Source organism: Neopelma chrysocephalum, unplaced genomic scaffold (assembly GCF_003984885.1).
Source record: "Neopelma chrysocephalum unplaced genomic scaffold, ASM398488v2 Primary Assembly neopelma1_84, whole genome shotgun sequence".
Taxonomy (NCBI): domain Eukaryota; kingdom Metazoa; phylum Chordata; class Aves; order Passeriformes; family Pipridae; genus Neopelma; species Neopelma chrysocephalum.
Genome location: NW_020897746.1, coordinates 8859710 through 8880959, shown reverse-complemented (window position 1 = coordinate 8880959; position 21250 = coordinate 8859710). Strand labels below are relative to the sequence as shown.

General features: G+C 39.0%; 1 protein-coding gene across 5 annotated transcripts in view; it reads right to left on the bottom strand.

Moving 5' to 3' along the window:
• HELZ (helicase with zinc finger) overlaps positions 1–21250 on the bottom strand; it is a 90665-nt gene that overhangs the window by 15980 nt on the left and 53435 nt on the right. For all 5 annotated transcript variants that reach the window (XM_027691995.1, XM_027691999.1, XM_027691998.1 and 2 more), the window contains 8 exons: positions 17114–17292; positions 15356–15474; positions 13768–13913; positions 11189–11336; positions 8722–8905; positions 7578–7806; positions 4320–4524; positions 306–357 (listed from right to left, as the gene is read on the bottom strand). In XM_027691995.1, the coding sequence (XP_027547796.1) occupies positions 306–357; positions 4320–4524; positions 7578–7806; positions 8722–8905; positions 11189–11336; positions 13768–13913; positions 15356–15474; positions 17114–17292 (1262 nt within the window). The remainder of the gene's footprint in view (positions 1–305; positions 358–4319; positions 4525–7577; positions 7807–8721; positions 8906–11188; positions 11337–13767; positions 13914–15355; positions 15475–17113; positions 17293–21250) is intronic.

Here is a 21250-nt window from a genome sequence, read left to right as displayed (position 1 = left end):
GTGCAAATACACTGGGACAGGGTTTTACAGTATGAATTTCAAATACAGCCATTTTTAAGAGGCCAACAATTATGTTGTGTTAAAGCTCCAAAATCAGTGCACACAACACCTATAAAGGGAAAGCCTCAGAAATATCTAATGTCAATTTAACAGCCTATAATCTGTTTCCCAGATGCATACAAGAAGCAAATGACTTTCGAATAAAGAAGGGACCAGATATTCCATTTATATCAAACTAGTATCAATGTCACTGAAGCCAAATCAGTGTGAGCTCAGGAATTCCTCCAGGAGCAGCAGGTACTTACCCATTCCATCAGGTGGGAAATGGTCATTCTGGTTATGATGGTGGACCTTACCCTTTAAAGGAAAAAAACAATGATTACAATGTTTTGCATTATTATATAAACCAAAGCTGTTTATTCAAGTGAACACTATAATTAAACACAAAATGGGGCTTGAAAGAAGTCAGCCCAGCAGTTTATTCTTACACATTCACCTGTCCAGGTCCATCACCTGACACTTTGAATTCACAAAGCTGGACATTAAATACCACTAATCCAATTAATCAGTGGGTCATTACAAGTCCCTCTGGGAAAACTCTCCCAAGGTCTGTTTCCAGAAGCAAAGAGAGCTCCAGCAAATATTTTGAGTTTCTTTCCTCACCATTTCATTCTCCACTGTCTCACTTTTTTCCAGGAGCAGCATCCAGTACCAACATAATCCTCAGTATTCCTCTGCCATAGCAGCTCTTAGTGGAAGGATGATCCATTTTCCCCACCAGGTTCCAGCTCAAGAACCTTGGAGACAAAGCAGCTTCTCCCAGTTTTACCCAATTGCTCACCCAACCTCATCAGACATTGTCTCCCTGTCCCATCCCATCTATTGGCCTTTGGACTGTGGCTCCTCTGTGACTGCTCCCCAAAAGCACAATATAAGAGAGCCAAGAACCACAGTGCTCTGGGGAAACTGTTTTTCCTTGGTGAATTGTACATTAGAAAAGGATTTTAACAGAACTCAGTTATTCCTCCTGCATGCTCATGAGTTTCCAGGATCAACTAATTAGTTAATATTCATAAACTGTGAGCACATATTCAAGTGCCAGTATGCTCTTAAGTCCTTTGCAGCAGAGCAATACTTTACTTAATCTGGACCTAAGTATGTTCACAAATTTAAAATAAATCTAAAAAGGCTTTGATGCTGCAAAACTTTCCCTGCCCAGGAGATAAGTCTAGGCAGTTTTCCAGCAGTCTGAGCAAATTAGTCAGGGTACAAAGACAGGTTGTTTGACAATGTTGACTCATGCATAAACCAGATTAAAGAACTGGTCTCCGAATCTTCCTCTCATTTTAAAAATGAATTATTGAAAAATAAAATAATAATTGCTTTTCACTGCAGCACTTAAACAAAGAAGCCTGTTTATTCATCAAACAGAGCAAGGTTCAATCTAAAAACATAGAGGAGCTACATGCCTCAATCACTCATGGTCAGCACAAGGCATTTCTGTATCTGTTTTACTGTCACAGTGAAGCTCTAAGTGTAGAAATCTGAAAAACCTCTGTTCTAACCTATTAGACTTGTATTTTATACGTGTCATATTTTTAAAACTGAAACAGCAAATAGTTACATAAGTTTGTAAGAAGAGCTGTCCTGTTGAACAGGACATGCCACAGTATGAACATATCCCAGGACCAGAATGGTAAATAAAAGTCAACTGGGGCCACCTGTAAGCTGGGGAAGGGAGGTGCTGCCTTTCTTTGATCTTTTTCTTTGCATAATTGTGATGGCTTAATGACTTTATAATAGTCTGTTATTAACTTAATTGTTGCCATTTCTCAAAGATTTTCACCTCAAGGTTCAGGTCCCCCCCCAAAAAGCCCTAAACCTACACTAGAACTCATGCTGACTGACAACAGAGGAGCACAGACACACTCGGTTTGCTCTGAAAACCTGCTCCCATCTGGAGTATCGAAATCCATGTTACATAAAGGTGCTCAGAGGAAGCTCAGACCAAGATCTGGGTGACTGCAGGCAGTTAACAGCTCCTTGGATCCCCCTTTAGTGTTCTCCAGAGATGTAATCAGACCCGTGGCCCTCACTGACTGCAGGAGATGTGGAGGATGATGATGCTCCCTGACCTAAGTGCCTGAATCCAGACCAAAAGCTGGAGCAGAGGCAGCAGGAGGGAGGGAGGCAAAGCTGTGAAGTCAGAGCCTAATTTACTGTACGGGAACTACCCCGAGGGAAGCTCCGAGTTCTGAAAACTTTCCCTTTCCACATCATCACCTTCAATAAAGGCTGTCCCTGTCCAACTCTGCTGTTCCCTCCTCACCTCCATGCCCAGCCAAGCCACAGGAACACGGGGGAAGGCAGATGCCCTCAGACAGCCTGTTCTGTGTTGGCTGGTTTGCCTCTCACAGAGGCAAGACTCAAACATTTCTCCTTCTTTAAAATCTAAACAGCAAGGAGGTTTTTAATGCCCTTACATAAATCCAGGAGCAATTCTGCTGAATAAGAAGGTGCTGTTTGTTCAAAATCACTTTTCACAGCATGTGAAAGACGAGCCCTGCCCTGCACAGATGTCCACAAACTCACCACAAAACACGGTGTCAGAGGCTCTTCTCACTTTTTCGCTACAAAATACACCAGCACTGGGATTTTAATCTTTCATTTCCAGTGTTAAATATTGTACTTAGGAGGTCTAAAATAAGCAAAGCTAACCATCTGCTTTTAAAACTCGAGCAAAGGGAAATGTATCCCTGCTCACAGCCATATTCTGTGTGTGGCTGGGTGTTACCTGCTCGCTGCACTGCTGGTACTGCACACACTGCCTGGCAATTGTATCCAGGGGGAAGAGGATTTTATTTAGAATCATGACACAGGGGGTTTAGACACCTCAGATCTAAAGCTGAAAATACAGTGCTGGCAGTTTGAAAGTGTCTCTTGGCATTCCTGCATCACAAGGGCTCAGTTTACCAACAAACCGAGGGAAAATAAACAGAGCCATCTACTCACAAGATTCTCACTTCCCCCAGCACCCACCCCCCTTTTTTCCCTAAATGCACTATACCTGCATTTTCAAATACCTTCTTTTTATTTCATTTAGGAAACTAAAAGTATTAATAATGATGTTCTATTAAAGAAAACGCATTCAAGGCTGAGGCACTCAGGAAAAATGGAGAGTGCAGCAGTGGATTTTAAAGATAATTTTGTAATTTCTGGTTTTCTGTAGGCCCAGTGTTTTGACACATGACTAGATGCTTTAGAAATCTGGTGTTTGTTTCAGAAAGTAATGCATCTTGATGAAGAAAGCAAACGTTCTCACTTACAAACCTTCTTTGGGGAAGAATTGCCAAAGGGAAGGTTTTCCTTTTTGTATTGTTAAAAAACCTGTCGTAAAAATTTCATTTCAATGATACAGCCTGCAACACAAATGCAAAGCTATGGGAAACATTTCTTCCTTCCTGTGCAACTGAGTTCATCACAAAGTTGACAACCTGCATTTCAGCTGCATCTCTGAACACATTTTAATTAAATTATAACTCAAATGAACTACATTTTTACAACTATAACTCAAATAAACTACAAAGAAGCATTAAAATAGAATTATTTACTAATATATCACTCCCCAAGAAAGCTCTAAAATTTAGTGTTGTTCCTTATCATCCTAAGGAAGCCACATATTTTCATCACTTCTTCACCTGCTTTTATAAAGCAGCTGATGAAATTACCACTCAGAGGTAATTTCATATCTCTGCCCTCTTGATGCTGCTGAAATCTGGTCTTGTGAAGGACATTATCACAGAGCTAATCTATGCAAGATACAGCTTTACAATATATTTCTAATTACATCAAAAAATTACCTGATGTAATACCAGTCCCCGAATTTTAAATGTGATTTTTAAAATCAAACCAAATCCCTTTTGCCCATTGTTTGGTTGTTTCCTTGTACTTCTTCTGCCTGGTGTTTCTTTGGGGTACAGGCAGAGCACAAGGTGTCTGTGACAGGGATCAGCTCTCGGTCAGAGGGTTTAATTTGGTTTATCTAAACCTTGAGGTTGAAGTTTGCCATTGAACAAGCCAGAGTGACCCAAGGTGTATGTTTTAGTAAGGAAACAGGACTTGGACAACCCTAAATGCTGTATTATAACACAAGTCTGGAGCTTTCACCTGAAAACGCCGCGGATCCCTCCGGAATTCGCGCTCGTTTCTGATTGCACTGACGCAATTTTAAAACAAACAGCCTGGTCCATAAACCTTTTCTGTCATTTCTCTGCATTCACTTCCCCTTCTGCCAGAACCCATGGCTGGGAATGCTTTACCTTTGGAGGGGACTGCTGCTGCTTGGTGGGATTGGCCGAGTGCTGATGCCGCAGAGCTCGGGGGATGAACTCGGGAGCCAGAGGGTTCAACACGTAGGTTTTCTTCAACTCCAAAGCCTCCAACTGAGCTTTGATCTGCTCAAACGTGATCCCGTGAAGACTTTCGTTCTCGTGACACAGGGCAATGAACCTTTCCCAGAATTTCCTATGGAAACAATTCAGAAACAGTGGGTAAGACTCGATGGTTGTCGTGAAAATTAAAACAGACTTAACAGAACTGTGTGGTATTTTTATTCTTTGTGGATGCTCATTTTACACCCCAAGCCACCCCCCCTGCAACCCCACAGCACAATGAAAAGCTCCCCAGTTATTTAAAATGCACACACAGGTCTGTCCATGGTGTCAGAGCAAAGCACTGGGTGTGTATCACTTCCAATATTAAAGTCATGGACAGGTTCAACTGGGGATTTTTTCCCATAAAACCAACAATGCTTAAAATTTTGAAAAGCATATGATTTAAGGAACTTGTTAAGACTGAAATAGTCATGGGGATTATACAGATTCTCAGTCCCAGATGATGTCAAATATATTCTCTGAATTTAGGCAGATCATTCAGTGTAACAAATACCAAAGGTGAGATATTCCCTCAAAACTGCTCTTGTCAAACCCTTCAGAGGCACGTGAAGATTAATACTTGGGAGTATCTAGAGATCCTTTGAGATCCTCTGGTGGAAAACAAATAAAACCATAAATTTTATTGTGTGTCAGATTTTTCTATAACTTATAGAAGTAATTTTGAGCCAGAAAGACAACCAGCAGATGACACACGTCTGCTCTATGAAAATTCTGCTTCCAGCTTTTTGGGGGGGTTATTTAAACCATGTAATAAAAGAACATTTTTCCCTGTCTTCTCCTTTCTCATGACATGTCTTTCTACTGCTTATAAAGTCTTTATATTGTTAACATCCACAGCAGGATCTCTACAAAAACTTTACACTTATTTTATTTTTTCTTTAACCTCAAAGAACTTCTCGGGCGAAGTCACTGAAGCTTAAAAGATATTTAAATAAGGTCTGAAGATGTCACTTTAAAAAAAAACCCCAAACCTGACTGAGCTGTCTCTTTCAAAAAAATCAAGAATAATGAAAGTTAGTGAAAGAAAGTATTAAAAGACAATGATCTTAAAAGTGTGCTTGATTATAACTAATGCTTGTTCACCCTTTAGTAATAAGGCCTGGCCTGTAAGCAAACACTGTTATTTCCCCAAAACCTGTAAAATGAGAGATTGCTGCACACTGATTTTAACAGCAGTGTCACATTTTGCTGAGTAGCTGACTTTGTGGAAAAGAACAAATGTCTGTCTTGCAGGAAATTCTGTAATGTTACTGATATATTTAAGAATTCTAAATAGTTCTCCCTAAAAGCCCATCTTCTGTTGTGATTTTACGGAGGCAAGAAATGCTCTTTTAAAATTCACGCTGCAAGATGGCCCTTTTTGTGCATTTTGCTCTGAGGCAAACAGATCTTGCAAGGTTTTAAGTGAGGATTAAAACCCCAAATTAAATACTTCAGTGGGATGCTTTAATGATGGAATTCCCTCTGATTAATCAACTCAGTCACCAAACAAGCACCACAAACCCACTGAGACTCATCCACTTTTGCTTGGGATGCCCCAAGCAGTCTCTGCACACATGGAACACTTGTACTGGGGTGGAAGAACAGAGAATAAAAGGCTCCTGACTCTCAGTGTGCTCGGGAGTTTAAAGGGGGTTTTCTTCCAAAACAGCCCTGTCTGGTCCGGTTGGAGCGCAGAGGAACGGAATGATCACCCTGGGCACACTTCACAAAGCTCTCCCCAACCATCAGTACAGTCCTGACTCATTTTGACAGGTATTAGAATATTTATAAAATTCGAGTACACTCTCAACTTTTTTGAGGTCTGTTTTTCCTAACGAAATGTCACTTCTTTCAGACTTCTATAGTCCTGTTGTACTAAAAAAGAACCCTCTTCCCAGCGTTCTGCCTGAGCCCCTCCAGCACTATTTTCAAAGAGTGAATGTTCAATTATTCAGTGAAACAAGACAATGGTGTATTAAAGAGAAAGCTCGAGCTACATCTTAACAAAGTTTCAGTGCCCCTTGTTTCCTAATTATCTTTTTGTTTTATAATTTGGAACAGCTATACATACATAAACAGCTGCTGATCTTCAAAATGCAAACTCAAGGCTTAACTGCCAAGCCTGTAATTCATTTACCTGCTGACAGCCTGTATTTTTATTTTATCAAGTTTTTGCAAGCCCCATTTCAGATATTTTGAAGGAGCACTTGGGAGGTACAGGGCTCTTTCTCACCAGTTCATTACATAAACCAGCTCATGGCTAAAAACCCAACCAGGTAAAGGGAAAAGTGAACTAAACCCACAATCATCACTTCTCTGTCAATAATATGTTCTGAGCCATTTAGAGCAGATCTCTGTGTTCAGGTACAGATCCCCCCTGACGTGGCCCCAGCAGGTGAGTGGTTAAATACAGATTCTTTGTCATAAATGCAGTAAACACAGGTTTGGGTTCCATTTGGCTTCATCACTTCTAATCCCTGAAAACCACATTCCTTTTCAAGACAGTAGAATACTGCTCAGGAAAGTAGAACACAACAGAGATGTAACAACTGACTAACACGTATTTTTAGCTTTATTTTAATAATGTAGTCAGTGCAGTGTTTCCTCTCTTCGAGAAATCAGCTGCAGGGTTTATCTCTGATCATCTCAAAATCTCAGCTCCTCCACTGGAAAGAAAAAAACCTTTGAAGAACAAGAACTTGGTCTCCTTAACATCAGTGTTTACACATCTCAGCATTTTCCACATTTATTCATTTAGGCCTATAAAAAGTCAATTCACTCAAACCTTAATGAGTTGTTTCCAAGTGTCATGAAGACATATCAAAACATAAATAAGGTTTTTAAAGTCTTCTACCACCCTACAACTGGCATGATATACAACTTTAAAATACCACGTCACATCACAATTTTTAAGCTCCAAATTATCTATTACATTTATTTATGTATAAAATTTTAACAGGTGTACAAAAAAACCTCTACTGGAAAGTAAAATGAAGCATCTTCGATTGTTACTGTCAAGTGAAAAACCAAGCAACTATAAATACACCAAAAGGCAGTTTATCATTTTACTAAATCCATCATAGATAAACACATTTTCCAGTATCCTTAGCCCTGATTAACCAAGGAACATCCATAAAGTACCTGCATCTTCCAATGGAACACAAAGCAATAGGGTCTCCCACCACAGCTACCAAGGATTGTGCTCTTGTAATGGCAGTGTTGAGAAGTTTGTAATTGGACAGAAAACCATAATCCAAGTCTTCTGTTGAATCCTCCAGTAACTGCTCTTTCCTTTTAATTGGTGTTTGCTTATGTTTGCACGTGTGCCGTGTTCGTACTGTGCTGAGAAACAAAACTCTGAACTGTTTTCCTAAAAGGAGACAAAAAGCAAACGTCTGAGATAATTGTTGCTGTTTCTGCTCTTACCACAACCAGAACACCGCACTTGCCAGCCAAGTTTCACACCTAGATATTCTGAACTGAGAGCTACCCTTCCCATGAAGAGCTTTATGCAAGAATAATAAGATTTAAAAATTTTAGAAGATGCACTATAAATAGCACATTCCATTACATGAATATTTCCTCTATAAAAAACTTATTTTTCACCTCGATATTAATCACCCCAGAACTTTCTGAAATGTTCATTATCTTCACAACATTGCCAGGCAGCCAATAACAAACCTTGAACTTATTTATTCTACCTTAAGCAAGAGTTCTGGACATTCTCGATTTGTATTTTAAAATTTCTCAACTATACCAATATCAACCATGAAAAAACAGAGCCCACACCACTCACTGTCACTCAGTTACTTTATTATTATCTGCCTTTGTTTATCACTGACTAAAAGTGCAACCTAGCAACAGGCTATGCCCACACAAAATTCTTGTTATCAATGTGATTCCAGGAAGAAATACCTAAATTTCTCCTCAGGTTTTTTAAAGTTTATTCCACAGATGCAAAAAAAAAAAATCAGTAAAACATTTTGAGGCTAAAGCCTCGTTACATTTTTACTTGGAACTCTGGCTGTCCCCTTATGTTAAAAATCGATCAGTTCTCGCATTTTTCACTCAATTTATTTTTTAAGCAAGCCTGAACTTCATTTTGAGAACATATAATCTCACACACACGAGTTTATTGCTCTGGTGGTCCGTGCTGAGACACCATCTGTGTCACAGCTCTCCCGTTTCCATCGATTCACCGTAATTTCATTAAGTCTCACTTAACTTCACCCGCCCCATTTTTCACTTCCTCAGCCCGTTTTTGGGGCACAGAGCTGTTGCTCACCCTGAACGTTGAGCACTCTCTCCACACTGACATCTGAGAGCCTTTTTTTCCTCAGTTCAGCCCGAATCCTGAACACTTGATCAGCGTAAGGCGTCACCACCCCGATGCTGCCATCGTCCAACTTGCCCCAGGCAACAGGCCACTTCCTCCTTAATTCTTCGACACGCTCCACTACTTCAAACACCTCAAAAGAAAAGGCAGAATTCTTAAAAGTGTGATCCATTCTTTGATATGGAAAGAGAACTCGAATTTTAAAGCTCTAAAGCACTTACGTGACACAGTATTACAAAAGCAACAATGTTATTGCATTCCAGGGTGATACTCTAAAATACCACATATCAAAACAATGTATTTACTATACAGTATCTTTTTGTTATCTTAAGATGTCATCTTTAAAGTAAAAACTTGGATATTATAATCTTAATTTTCATTCCTACGAAAATGTCAAGTAGAGTAAGACCTGTCTTGCCATACTCGATCCAATTTCCATAAGTAAATGTATTGCCTAAATAGAGATAATTTGATTTTTATTCTGGATTTTATATATGTTATCTTAGAGTTTAGTAACTCTGGAAAGATAGTCCATATACCAGAACACAATCACTTCCCATTCCAAAGGGTATCACTGGGAATTCCAGATTATTCAACAACTGCCAGTTCATCTTGATGAAAGGCTATGAAATGTGCTACTGAGAAGACTAAGGAGTAATAAAACCTGAGAACCTCCTCCTGTGAGGAGACAGGCTCAAAGTAACCTCCTGCTACAGCAGCTCATTTCAACACACCAAACAGAGGTACTGCACTACAGGAGTTCCTTTTCTTTTGGTTTTTGTTTTAAATCTACATTCAATGTGTCATTCGATAAATATTTCTCCAGCTATTTAAAGCATGAGAATTGATGATGCAGTTTTCCTACAGCATCACAAAAGCAAGCTCAGCCTCTTAAAGCAAAAAAAAAAAATCTCTTCATCCTTAAAAAGTCACCAATAGTTTATTTTGGGTAATTTTAGAAAGCAGTGAAAATGTGGCTGTCTCAGAGCAAGACCTGAATATAACTTTTGGCAACATAAATTGTATTTAAAAGCCAGTTCTACTGACAAAAGACATTAAAATAAACTTTGATATCTATAAAAACCACAGCACAATAGTAATGATCTTTCGTAGGTATTCTGGCAAGCTTCTCTGAAAGCATAAAGCTTCTGGGTATGTATTTAAAATTAACACCACACAGGGAAATTTCAGAACTACGACCAAAAAGGGAAAGTGCATTTTCCATATTAATTCTTAATATAGGCACCAATGAACCATGAGATGCCCCAATGCAAACAGCCATTAAGGGTCAAACAGACAAAATCTCCCTCATCATCCAATTCCAGTTTTTCCTGTTGGTGTTTCAGCAGCCCTTGTCCTTCATTTCTGCCCGTGGCTGTTAATGACTCACAGTTTTCAGACTGTTACTTGGTCACTGAGGATATTTTTAGGTCTTTTACAACTTTTTTAAATGGCAAAGTAATCCAAGTAGATTAATGAAAGTGGTCGGGTGCCTTCAGGTTTTTTTTCAATGACGTGTCCAGAAGTCACTGAAGCTTTTTATTTAAGTAGATATTTTAATACATCAAAGAATGCCTAAAAAGTGCTTCATAACAACAACAAACAGGTTTAAAATTGTGCATCAGATGAACCACACCATGACCAACAAGGGGAAAACACAGCTCAGCAGTCCTTCATAACAAGCACTGCTGCTCAACTGCAGCCCAACAAGTTAAAACTCCTCCTAAGCTTAAGAAAATTAGTGATATTTCTATGATTTTCTCTCCCTCCCCTAACTGGAGGTGACTGGAAAAAGGCATCTTCCACTACAAAAAGTTTTAACAAGTCAGGGGTGGGAGGTGGGTGCTCCTCATGTGTTTGTTGGTTGGTTGATTTTGTGGGTTTGGGTTGGGGTTTTTTAAATGCAAAGGAAGACATGAGATGGAAAGTAATTTTTGAAGACCACAAATAAATCTATATGAAACAAACATAATGAGAAGAAGTTCTCACCTAAAAAAGTCTCATCTACCCATGATCAGTGAGACACACTGATCCTAAACATATTAAAGCAAATATGAAATGTTACTCCAGAGGAGTCTTATCTGAGTGGGAACATTTCTACAACAGTCAAAGAAATCTGAGTTTTACTTCAAATTGCAGTTACTCTCAGTTGCTAAGATACATCTATCAGAATGCCACACAAATTATGTGGAAAGACATGCTGAAGAATGAGCCTGAGAGAACGTTATGCAGCTTACAATTTGCAAAGAAAAAAAAGAAGAGAAATTAGTGGAAATGTTTACTACCATTGCAATTTTCACCACATCATGTTTAGCAAACTCCACAATTTATGTCTTCTACCTACACTGAGCACAAACCAGTAAATTTGGGGGGAGCTTTAAGAAAACAATCAAGAATAAAGCCAAAGGAGAGTTACCTCTGCGTTGTTGTAAAAAGCTGTACTATTTTTCTCTTGCACATCCTCGCCACGTGCTGTGAAGAAAGTCAGAGGGTAGAAGTCTTTGTGTGCTGGCTGTTTTCCACTTGCCATCAATTTGCCTTCATAGAAAAGTTCAGATGTGTAACTGTAACAAGGCAAAACAGGATAAAATGTGGAGTCTACATATGAGCTCACTGACAAAAATATGCAAATCTCACTGATAAAATATGCAACCACAAAATACTTCATAAAGAAAATAGAACCACTAATTACTATTCAGCATCTTCAAGTGATTTCTCTGAACTGATATTTCCATACTACAGACAGAGCAGAAGGCACTAAAAATATGCTTTTCCAACACTTTTTCTACAAAGGCTGTTTTTCCTTCTAATCGAAAGCTTGACAAAGTTATGAACGTTCTCACTCATGTTTCACTCAGAAGTTCTGGTGGCTGGAAACTGGGCAAAGAGAACACTTGGTGTCTGGCACTGCTTATTCCCCAGGCTGGTTGGATGATGAGCCTGCTCACATCAGTTAAGAGTTATTAAACTTGGAAGATAAATTTACTACAGATTTCATGTGTGCTGAGCACGACACAAGCCAAGTGTTGAGCTTTCAAGCAACCTTTTCCTCTGTGATTTCTACTCCAGGCCAATCTATGTTGCTAGACATCAGAAACACAACCAGAACACGGTTCCTCTGCTGGCAGCAGCCATTCCAGAGCTGGCTGACTGAAAAAGAAATGAGGCAAGAACTACTTTCATGGTGCCTTCACCAGGAGGGAAGGTGGCAAACTGAATGCAATGAGACAAAAAGGCAACAAGAAGAGGCTGCAGTTTGCTATAAATCCTCTATACTGGATGCACAGTTGGGCTAAACTAATGCACTGCCTTCCATTAACTAGTGAATTTAGATCTAATCTAACTTTTCAGTGCTCAGCATCCAACCTCAGTGTTCTCTGGACATCACTCAGTGGATGCAGGAACCTGAACACAGCCTGACATGAAGACAAGCAAAGCAGGACCCCGTGCAGTTGGCGGGTCCACTGAGCTCTTCCAGGATTCCAGCTGTTGTAGCTTAAGATGGAAGTAGCTGGTCATGGAAAAGCTAAAGAAACTTGTCTGCTACCAAAGCACCATCAAACAACTGCAGCCCACCCCTGACCTGACCTGGCTCACCCTGGACAACCCTGGATGGAGCTGCAGTCAGCCCACTGCTGCCCATCAGCAAAATTACCAACTTCTTCTGCAAATTAGCTCTTAGCAATGAGATCTCATTAAAGAACAAAACTATTTCTACACAGACTGTTTTTTTCCAATTACAGCTCCAAAGTCAGGCTGAACTAATGGCTTGTTCTTCCCTTAATTTCTCATGGTGTCTCTATTTCAGTGAGGTTGGGATGATTAATGAGCCCTCCATGAACCATCTTCCCACACTTACTTCTGTCTTAAGTGCCATGGTCCCATTTGTCAGGGGAAATTTCACTTTTTACAAAAAAGTGGACCTGAGACATCTAAAGGGACCACCCTGAGAGAGTTCAGCTGCTTTCACTTCCCAGAGCAATCCTTCCTGGTGGGACTGGGCACACTGGACTCTTCCCAGCCCAGCCCTGGTGGTGTTCCTGCAGTCCTCACCTCGCTGTTCAGCACAGTGGATCTTTCTAGGAACTCACTGCCTGAACTCCAAGTGCTGAAGTGAATTTTCATGATCTTTCTGAGGCAAATTTCATGGAAGTGATCTCTAAACAAAAGCTGAAACAATCCCTTCCTTTTCAAATGCTCTCTCATTTCAAACTCACAGTTCCAAGAAGTGTGTAAGAAATTAAGCATCACTGAGTCTATAATTACAAAGTCCATAAAGTGAAGACAGATCAAGCTGTGCAAGGAAATATTTTACATTCTCACTTTTGATTCCCCAGAGCACTTAAATATTTCTGCTTTTGCTTTGAACACAGTGATAACCTAATTAGTATGACTGGATACCAACATAATATTCCTCAGTACATATTTGAGCCAGGATTTAAACTTTAGCATTTTTCCCCATGACTGCACTTATTCTTTCTAGCACAGCTCATGGATGAGCTCATTACACTAGCAGCCATTAGTTTATCATAGCATAAAAATGCAAACCCACTGATTAATGTGTCTTGAAAGAAGTAATATAAGATGTCAACAGTAAAGAGACACGCTCAAAATGTGACCTATTTTTTTCTGTTCACAGTTACACATATCCATATGTTCCTTACACTGCCCACAGCCTACAATTCCAAGATAATCCACCCCAGTAAATCTAAAATTCTGAAATGGCTCAAAGAAACACAGACCCTACACAATATGCTGCATAAAGCTCAAAAAGGGCAAGTTAGCTCTGCTTTGGTTTAGTGGGCAAGTCTTGCAGACCTGAACGAGGGGTCTGTCCCACGACCAACTGAACCCCTGGCAGTTGTTCTAGGAGAGCAAATTTCGACCCACAACTAAGATTTCATTAGAGAGACACTTCAGCTGTGCTTGGCTGTTCTTTGGCTCACTCACACCAGTCAAAGCAGCACGTGATACAGTGAAAAAGTTCACACCTACTTGATGATTGCTTCATGGGAGCGATAGTTCTCACACAGCAGGATCCTGCACGGGAATTCCGCAGGGTAGTGCTCGTAGAGCCGGTCCAGCAAGGAGACATGAAGGTTCCTTTCCCTGGCAAATTCACTGTAGACAAAAGGACTGAGCTGTAATAGACACACACACACAAAGAAAATGTAACTAAGGATGTGGACTCGGAATTTCACGCTCCCAACATAAGTATTTTGCATCAAACAAAAAAATGAAAGTTTATTTTTGCTGTACATTGAGAGTTGGAAGACACAGAGCAAGGCTATTCCAGAAAAATGCCCATTCCTACTACAGAAATGACAAAAGACCAGTATGGTCTTAAAGGAACAATAAAATATCCAATAACTAAGCAAAGAGAAGAGCCCTTATATCTACTCTTAACACCCCAAACTGTTTTGAATGACATTACACCACTACTCTGACAACCTCTTTACAATTAAGTTACTACCACAAATAGCACAGATCAGAAAATAAAGAAATTTTAACACAATTTAAAAAGTTAAATAGAATGCTTTTGAAAAAAAACAAAAACCCAAGTGACCCAGTTACTGTTACACTAAACTACTTCTGGGCTTGTTTAACAATAAAACCACCATCTAAAATAGCAGGAGAAACAGAACCAAAGATGATGAACGAGAGGTTTTTAAAATAAAATTTCAAAATGTAGAGATGAAGCCAATCTGTTTTGACATTCTGAATACATGTGATTCAGATTCTGACCTTGAGTTTCACTTGAGCTAAATATTAAGTTTTTGAGATTTAAATACTGGATACCTGAGCTGAGTATCTTCTGTAAGAACTTGAGCTACAGAGCAGCCTGAGACAAACAGGCCAAAAACTTCATCCACCCAGCTGGGCTTAGGAGATTGAGCCTGAAGTTGTAAGAATTTCAACATCTTGGAAAGCATTTTTGAGACCTGTATTTAAAAAGCACTACCCCAGTCCTGGGGATTACCAATATCATGACTTGAAATGATCCAGCAGGATTAAATCACAGGTGGCAACACCACTCTGAGGTTGTTACTGTACCAAAGCAAACATCCACTCCATTGCTACTGTGAAATGTCACAGAGAATTGAAGCCAAATCTATGAAACCAAATAAATCTGGCCTAAAAATCAATAAAGCAAGGAAAGCTGACTTTTCCAAGCATGCTTTCTCATGCCTACAGGCTGCAAAATGACAGCCATAATCAGTGTTTGAAACTCTGTAAACCAAGCAGCTCCCACATAAAGGCACTGGCTACTTTCACTTTCCTATTTCCTTCTTGTTCAAATTCTCACTAGACTATGATGCTTCTAATAAAAATTTAAAAGAAGTTGTCTAAATCATAAGAAAGATACTCCATATTCTTGAATCCCTTCAAAAATCAACAGGGAACAGCAGTCATAAACCCCTGACTGGAATAACCACCCTGTATCTTATCCAATTAACATCCTTTGAATTCTCCTTGGATTCCCCATCTATTATATGATTTGGAGCAGATAAATAACTTAAATATATAAATATGAATACAATATATATATGCACTTCATACTCAAAAATTCCACAGCTCTTACCTGCATATGGTCTCCAGCCAAGACAATCCTTGTGTTTTTATTAGCTAATGCTAGAGGCATAATAGTTTCACACTCCATAGCTTGAGCAGCTTCATCTAACAGAATGTGTGTAAAAAACCCTGTAAAACAGAGATATCAGCAAATAAATGAACTTGAAATATGATAAAATAAACACTGATAACCAAAACACGAAATTGAACTTAACCTTCTGTATTCTGACAGCACCCAAAAAAAATAACAAAACAAAACAAAAAAAAAATTGAACTTAATGTTCTGTATTCTGACAGTATCCAAAACTCGGGGGGGAAAAAATGGCTTACACAGATTAATTTCTAGCAACTACAAGAAACCACAGAAACAATTTTCAAACCCATCCAATGACTAGCAGTGGTCACCTGATTGCCAGTGACATTGGCAGGAGCCCCCAGACCTGCCTCTTGCTTCTGACAGACAGGAAATTAAACACGTGTTTTATGTGAGCCCTCCTTACACCAAGAGGAAATGTCTCTTGGCAAACTTCCCTCAGGAGCTTTCTCAAATCTGAAAATCTTTTCAATGAGACTTTGGACAAGGACAAGGACTTCCTCATGTACTTGAGTCCTATTAACTGTATTTTATATACTAAATTTCCCATTAAAATCGCACACATACCTGAGCACTTTGCTGGTTATGGGCTTAAAGGAATGTTGGGGGGGAAAAAAGGAACAGAAGTTGAAGGAAAATTTAAATTCAATCTTATGACAACACTGGACCAAAGGTTTTGGTGGGTGGGTGGGAATCTATGCACTGGAGAACATGCACTTGAAAAGAAACCTGGCCACTGTAGACTTATATTGCATGAAATGTAAATTCAGGACAGGTATAGAAGAGAAGTGGTTTTATACATTGATATCTGTGATATATTAAGGTTTAAAGCAAAGTATTAGAGGACTTAGTGCACCATCCAATTAAGATTACATACACAAAAATGGAGCAATTTTCTTTGGAAAATATGAATTCCATACAGCTGCACACACATTACTATGGCATGACTGTACACAGCTCAGTGCCAAACAAAGCAGCTATTTCTGTCTAGAGACCTGAAAATATTTACCATAAATTCCATATCAGTTTTCTCTGTTGCAACAAATGCTTGAACATCGCCATAAAAAACTAATCCTAACAACCACTGTGAAGAAATCCCATGTTCTCCAAAAAGCAGATGGATTTCATTGGGAGAGCAAGAAAACAATAAACCCTAAGCAGCCCCTGCCCCCAAAATTATCAGTCTAATGTATTTCAGTTTAGAAAACAACCCTAAATGTATCATGTTAACAAAGCACGGGGTCTGTATTTGTGGGAGTTGTTTGCAAAGCTGAACAATTCACAAAACAAGGGGAAAAGCTGTGTATTTATGCTTACATGCTCCACTGAGTAATGACCTTAATGAGCATAATATTCAAAGTCAGAATCTCAAACAGAATTTTCCCTCTTGGATCTCAGAAACACCAGATCATACATAGTATTGCTTCTTTATTTAGTTGTTTGTTTTTTTTTTAAATAAGGAAAAGAAAGAACAAGCAAAAGGTTAATTTGAATGCCAGCACTTTACAGCTTTGTAATAAACATTTATTCATTAAAAAAACCCAAAAGAGAATGTTAAGATTATCATCATTGTTTACTTTATTTTGTAACAGTTCCAAGTGCTGGGTAAGGAACAAACTCTGGTAAGAGGATTTTTCTCAAGCATGGACACTTCTTGTTTAGAAATTACTTTACCTGGTTCAAGATCCAGTTGACACAGATACTGTGATGTATTTAACGTAACAACCACTACTCTTTGCTTTAGAATGTCTTCTTTCTGTGGCATCTGAAAGGTGGAATGTGTGCTTGAAATCAAACAGTACTGATGCACAACTGGGTGAACAGTCTTTACCCAGCGATTTCTGAAATATACCCTAGAAAAGAAAAAAGGGGCTTATTTTCTATATGGTTTGAACACAGCAACAGCCTAATATTTCAAATATTGATATTCAGTTTTCTGGTAAATAAACATGATCTTCAAGAAGCAAAACATCACGACTCTGCAGAATTACGGGCTCAGATATCTCAGGTTTACTTTCCATTATTTGCTGCAGTGCAATTTTACACACCCAAACAGCTCCAAGGACTAATTCACACATGGAAATCTGTAAATTCTTCACGTATTTAAGTTCTGTGACCCTCACATCAATGTCTATTTAATTTTAAACTACCAATAAACTCATTTTAAAGACGTATTTGCTCAGCTGAACTATAACTTATAGCCCACAGTATGGAACTGCCAGAGCTGCAGTCTGCACATCCCATCCACTGCAGGGAATATATGAAATATATTGAAATCCTGCTCTTCCTTTTACACACACTCTGTATTGTCTGAGCCTTTACACTACAGGCAACTACTATACAGCTATCAATATTTAGAATTTAGCTTATTTTGGTTTATTTCCAAACCAAATTAAGATGAAGCTATTTAAATTAATTTCGGTTCTAAAGATGGGATTTAATGCTGCCTGGTTTATCCATTCTTCATTTCATTTCTCCTGCGCCCATCTTACAAATCCCAAATCATTAATCAAGTGTTTGGAAAAGTGTAATTCTGCACTGAATTGCAGAACATGATGGCACTGGAGGGACTTTGGGTACCACATGTCCACCCATGTTTGAAAATTACCACGGAACGGGAGAGAAAGGAGGATCAGGATTATAATAAATTTGGGTTGTGAAGACACAATGTCCATTTGGGATAAAATGAAATGCAAAGGCACTTCAGGACTCTGAATGGCTTTTTAATTTGACACCACAACCAACCCAAAATGACATTGGGTGACCAAAGGTAACTCCAGGTTAAGACTGGACTCAAGAGCACCCACCACACTCCTGAGTTGTTCTCAGAACAAGAACCTTCTAATGTGACCTCAATACATTTTTCTATGATTCACTTTCTCAGCCCTAACTGAGGCTAATTCTCACCTACCACCTCACAGGAGAACTGGGAGGATTACTGAGTTTATTGTGAGTTTATGTTTGTAAAGCACTTTGAGATTCTTGGATGAAAGGTGCTATTGAAATGCAAAATATTATGGTTATTAGACATTATTATACCATGCACTGTCTTTTATTACAAAAATTCAACTGTGGGTGACTCACAGATTGGCTGACAGCATTTCAAACTGCATTGCTGCTTACCCATTAATTTCTTTTATTTTGATGTGAGATCAAAAAGGTATCCCAGAGCTATTATTCACCACTGGCATAAAAACACCTGACAGATGTGACTACTTGGAAAATGTCGTGATAGAAGTAAACCTCGCTGAACAAGGGCTTTCTTTCTCAGGGGCAACTGGGGCTAATAAAATCTCCTGTAATTTCATTATTAGGTGGGTTTTTTCTTAAAGTTGGAAGAAAAAAATTACAAAAATGGGGTTTAACAGCTTAACACAAATCATAACATTTCACCCTGGGACATGCCCTTAAATTCTGATTAAACAAAAGACTAAACTTCTCATGGTAATAGCTGCATAGCCAAGTACTAATCAAAATACTCATTAGTACCTTCAATACCTTCTATTAGTGCAGCTCTGGGTACAAAAGTGGGCAAAAGCTCCAGCTACAGAAAATAAAATTACAGCTCACCTGAGAGCGGATTTTTCTCACATCATGTGCCTCAGACCAAGACTGTAATTCTGGAGAAATTAAAACCTTGCAGGTTTACCCAAACCACAGGCAGTGAAACCAGCAAATACACAGAGAATCACCTCAAAATGGAAATCCCAGAAGATTATGGATTAGGGACTCCATCTTCTGCAAAAGCACTGAATATATCACTGTGCTTAGTGTTTGGTTAACATGCACTGAATTTGCATTTTGTGTGGAAATTTGTGTGGAATAAAGGAGTAAAGGAAAAACCTTTTTTTCCCGGATGTGGCATCTGGATATCTGCAACAGAAGTCCTAATTTCTGTGGATCTTTAGCCAATGAGCCAAAAATGCAACAAGCTGACAGCTGACCTGCCTACATCCCATCACCTTCCCAGCCATTACATCAAAAAAGAAATCTGCCCAAATATTTCAATTAAATGTTAGTCAAATTAAATCATTCCAGGTTGAGATTGCTCCTAATTACTTAAAATATACTTGTAAAATTTAATAAAGGGGGAGCCTGGAGTCAGAATCCCTGAGGGAGGCTAAAAAGAGTTTCATTTGCACTCATGTCCTACAAAAGCAACTCCTTGTGACTTGTTACAAGAGAGAATGGGGACTAAACTTCAGTTCTTCACTTCTCCCTGTTCTGAACTGGAAAACACTAATTCCTCCCAGCTCTTGATAAAAAGGCTCTCCCTTCAGGCTGTACTCCAAAGAACTCTCCTTGGATAAACTCCAATCCCAGATTTTGTGCTGTTATTTCTCACCTGAAATCCCTCAAGTGAAAAAAAGCACAGAAACTTAAGAGGGAAAGGAATCTAACAGTCTAATTTCATGCCTCTGTTAAGACATCATTAGAAAAAAATAAATGTAAGTAGTCCCAAGAAGCCTAAAGGAAACTTTAAAAGCACCTGATTTCCCTCTTCCATTTCTTTTGATCCATCTCCAAAGAGAGGCTCATTCTCACAGACAAGAATGTTCCTTGGGATGCAGAAAACATGTGAAGAACCTGTCTCACAACTTGAAAGTTAACTTTTTTAATCCATCTTACTTTGAGGAGGCAGTAAGATAGAAGCTAGAGTTGCAAGAAAAAAAAAAGTAACTGGCAGAGGAGTAATTTATTTTCCAGGCTAACATTTGATAAGATAAATTAATTCCATTTTCAGTACAAGAACTTTAATACAGGCAATTTGGAAAAAAGGGCAACGTTCTTTTAAAACCTGCTGGGGTTTTGGTTTGGCTTCTTGTTTGTTTTCTTTTTTAATTCAGACTCTGGTTTGCTCCTATTGATTAATTTTTATAGCCTGGGTATCTCCTGAAGCAGCCACATACTGAAGGTACCTGGTTCCAGGATACCTGCAGTACTTGCACATCAATGTTATGATCACAGGATTTAAAAACGCTGAGATATTTTAATCAGAATCAACTTATTTTCTGCCATTGCTGAACTGACAGTCAGCTTAGGAAGAAATAAAAACATTAAATATATAGATAAAAGCAGTATCAACCTCTTTCCTCTTCCACAAAAAAAAACAGTGTATGGAAACATTTGAAATATGTGAGTAAAACAACAGTAATAACTATATGATCAGAGAAATACAGAGAAATTGCTGCTGTTTCTTAGGTCTTGCTTGGATTTTTTAAGGAGAGGGTGATAATGTGAATTATTCAGCTACAGTGCTACCTGAGCACCCACCTCCAGAAGGCTCCAGCAGCTGATGGAGACAAGCACATCCACGGAGAGAGGGAGTGGATCAATTAGGAGCCAATTACTCCCTCTCACAGCTCTGACTCACCATCTAAAGGTGCCTGGCTGCTCCTGCACTAAAAATCAAGTGTTCCCATGAACAGATGCACTTCACTGAAGGCTCTTTGCTCCCAACTGTAGCTCAGGTTTGGGTTTCCTTCCTTCAGAAACATTTCTGCATCATTTACAGGAGTCTGTGAAATGGTTTCAGTGTCAAGTTTCTCCAGTAAAAGTCATGTTTTGGAGTGTGCCCCTAATCCAGTTGACTCATCTGCTAATCAAACCCAGGGGCGTGTTTATTCTCTGGGTAAAAATTTGTTTATGGGCACCAGGACTATGAGAATTTGGCCTTCAGGCTTCACTGGTATTTCATTTAGGTGCAGAACTGAGACTTAACATAAATTCTCAGTGTTCATTCTGACTTTGCATTTTCCAAAGGGCATGGAAAGCAATTTTGCTAGGAAAAGATACAAATTTATAACATGA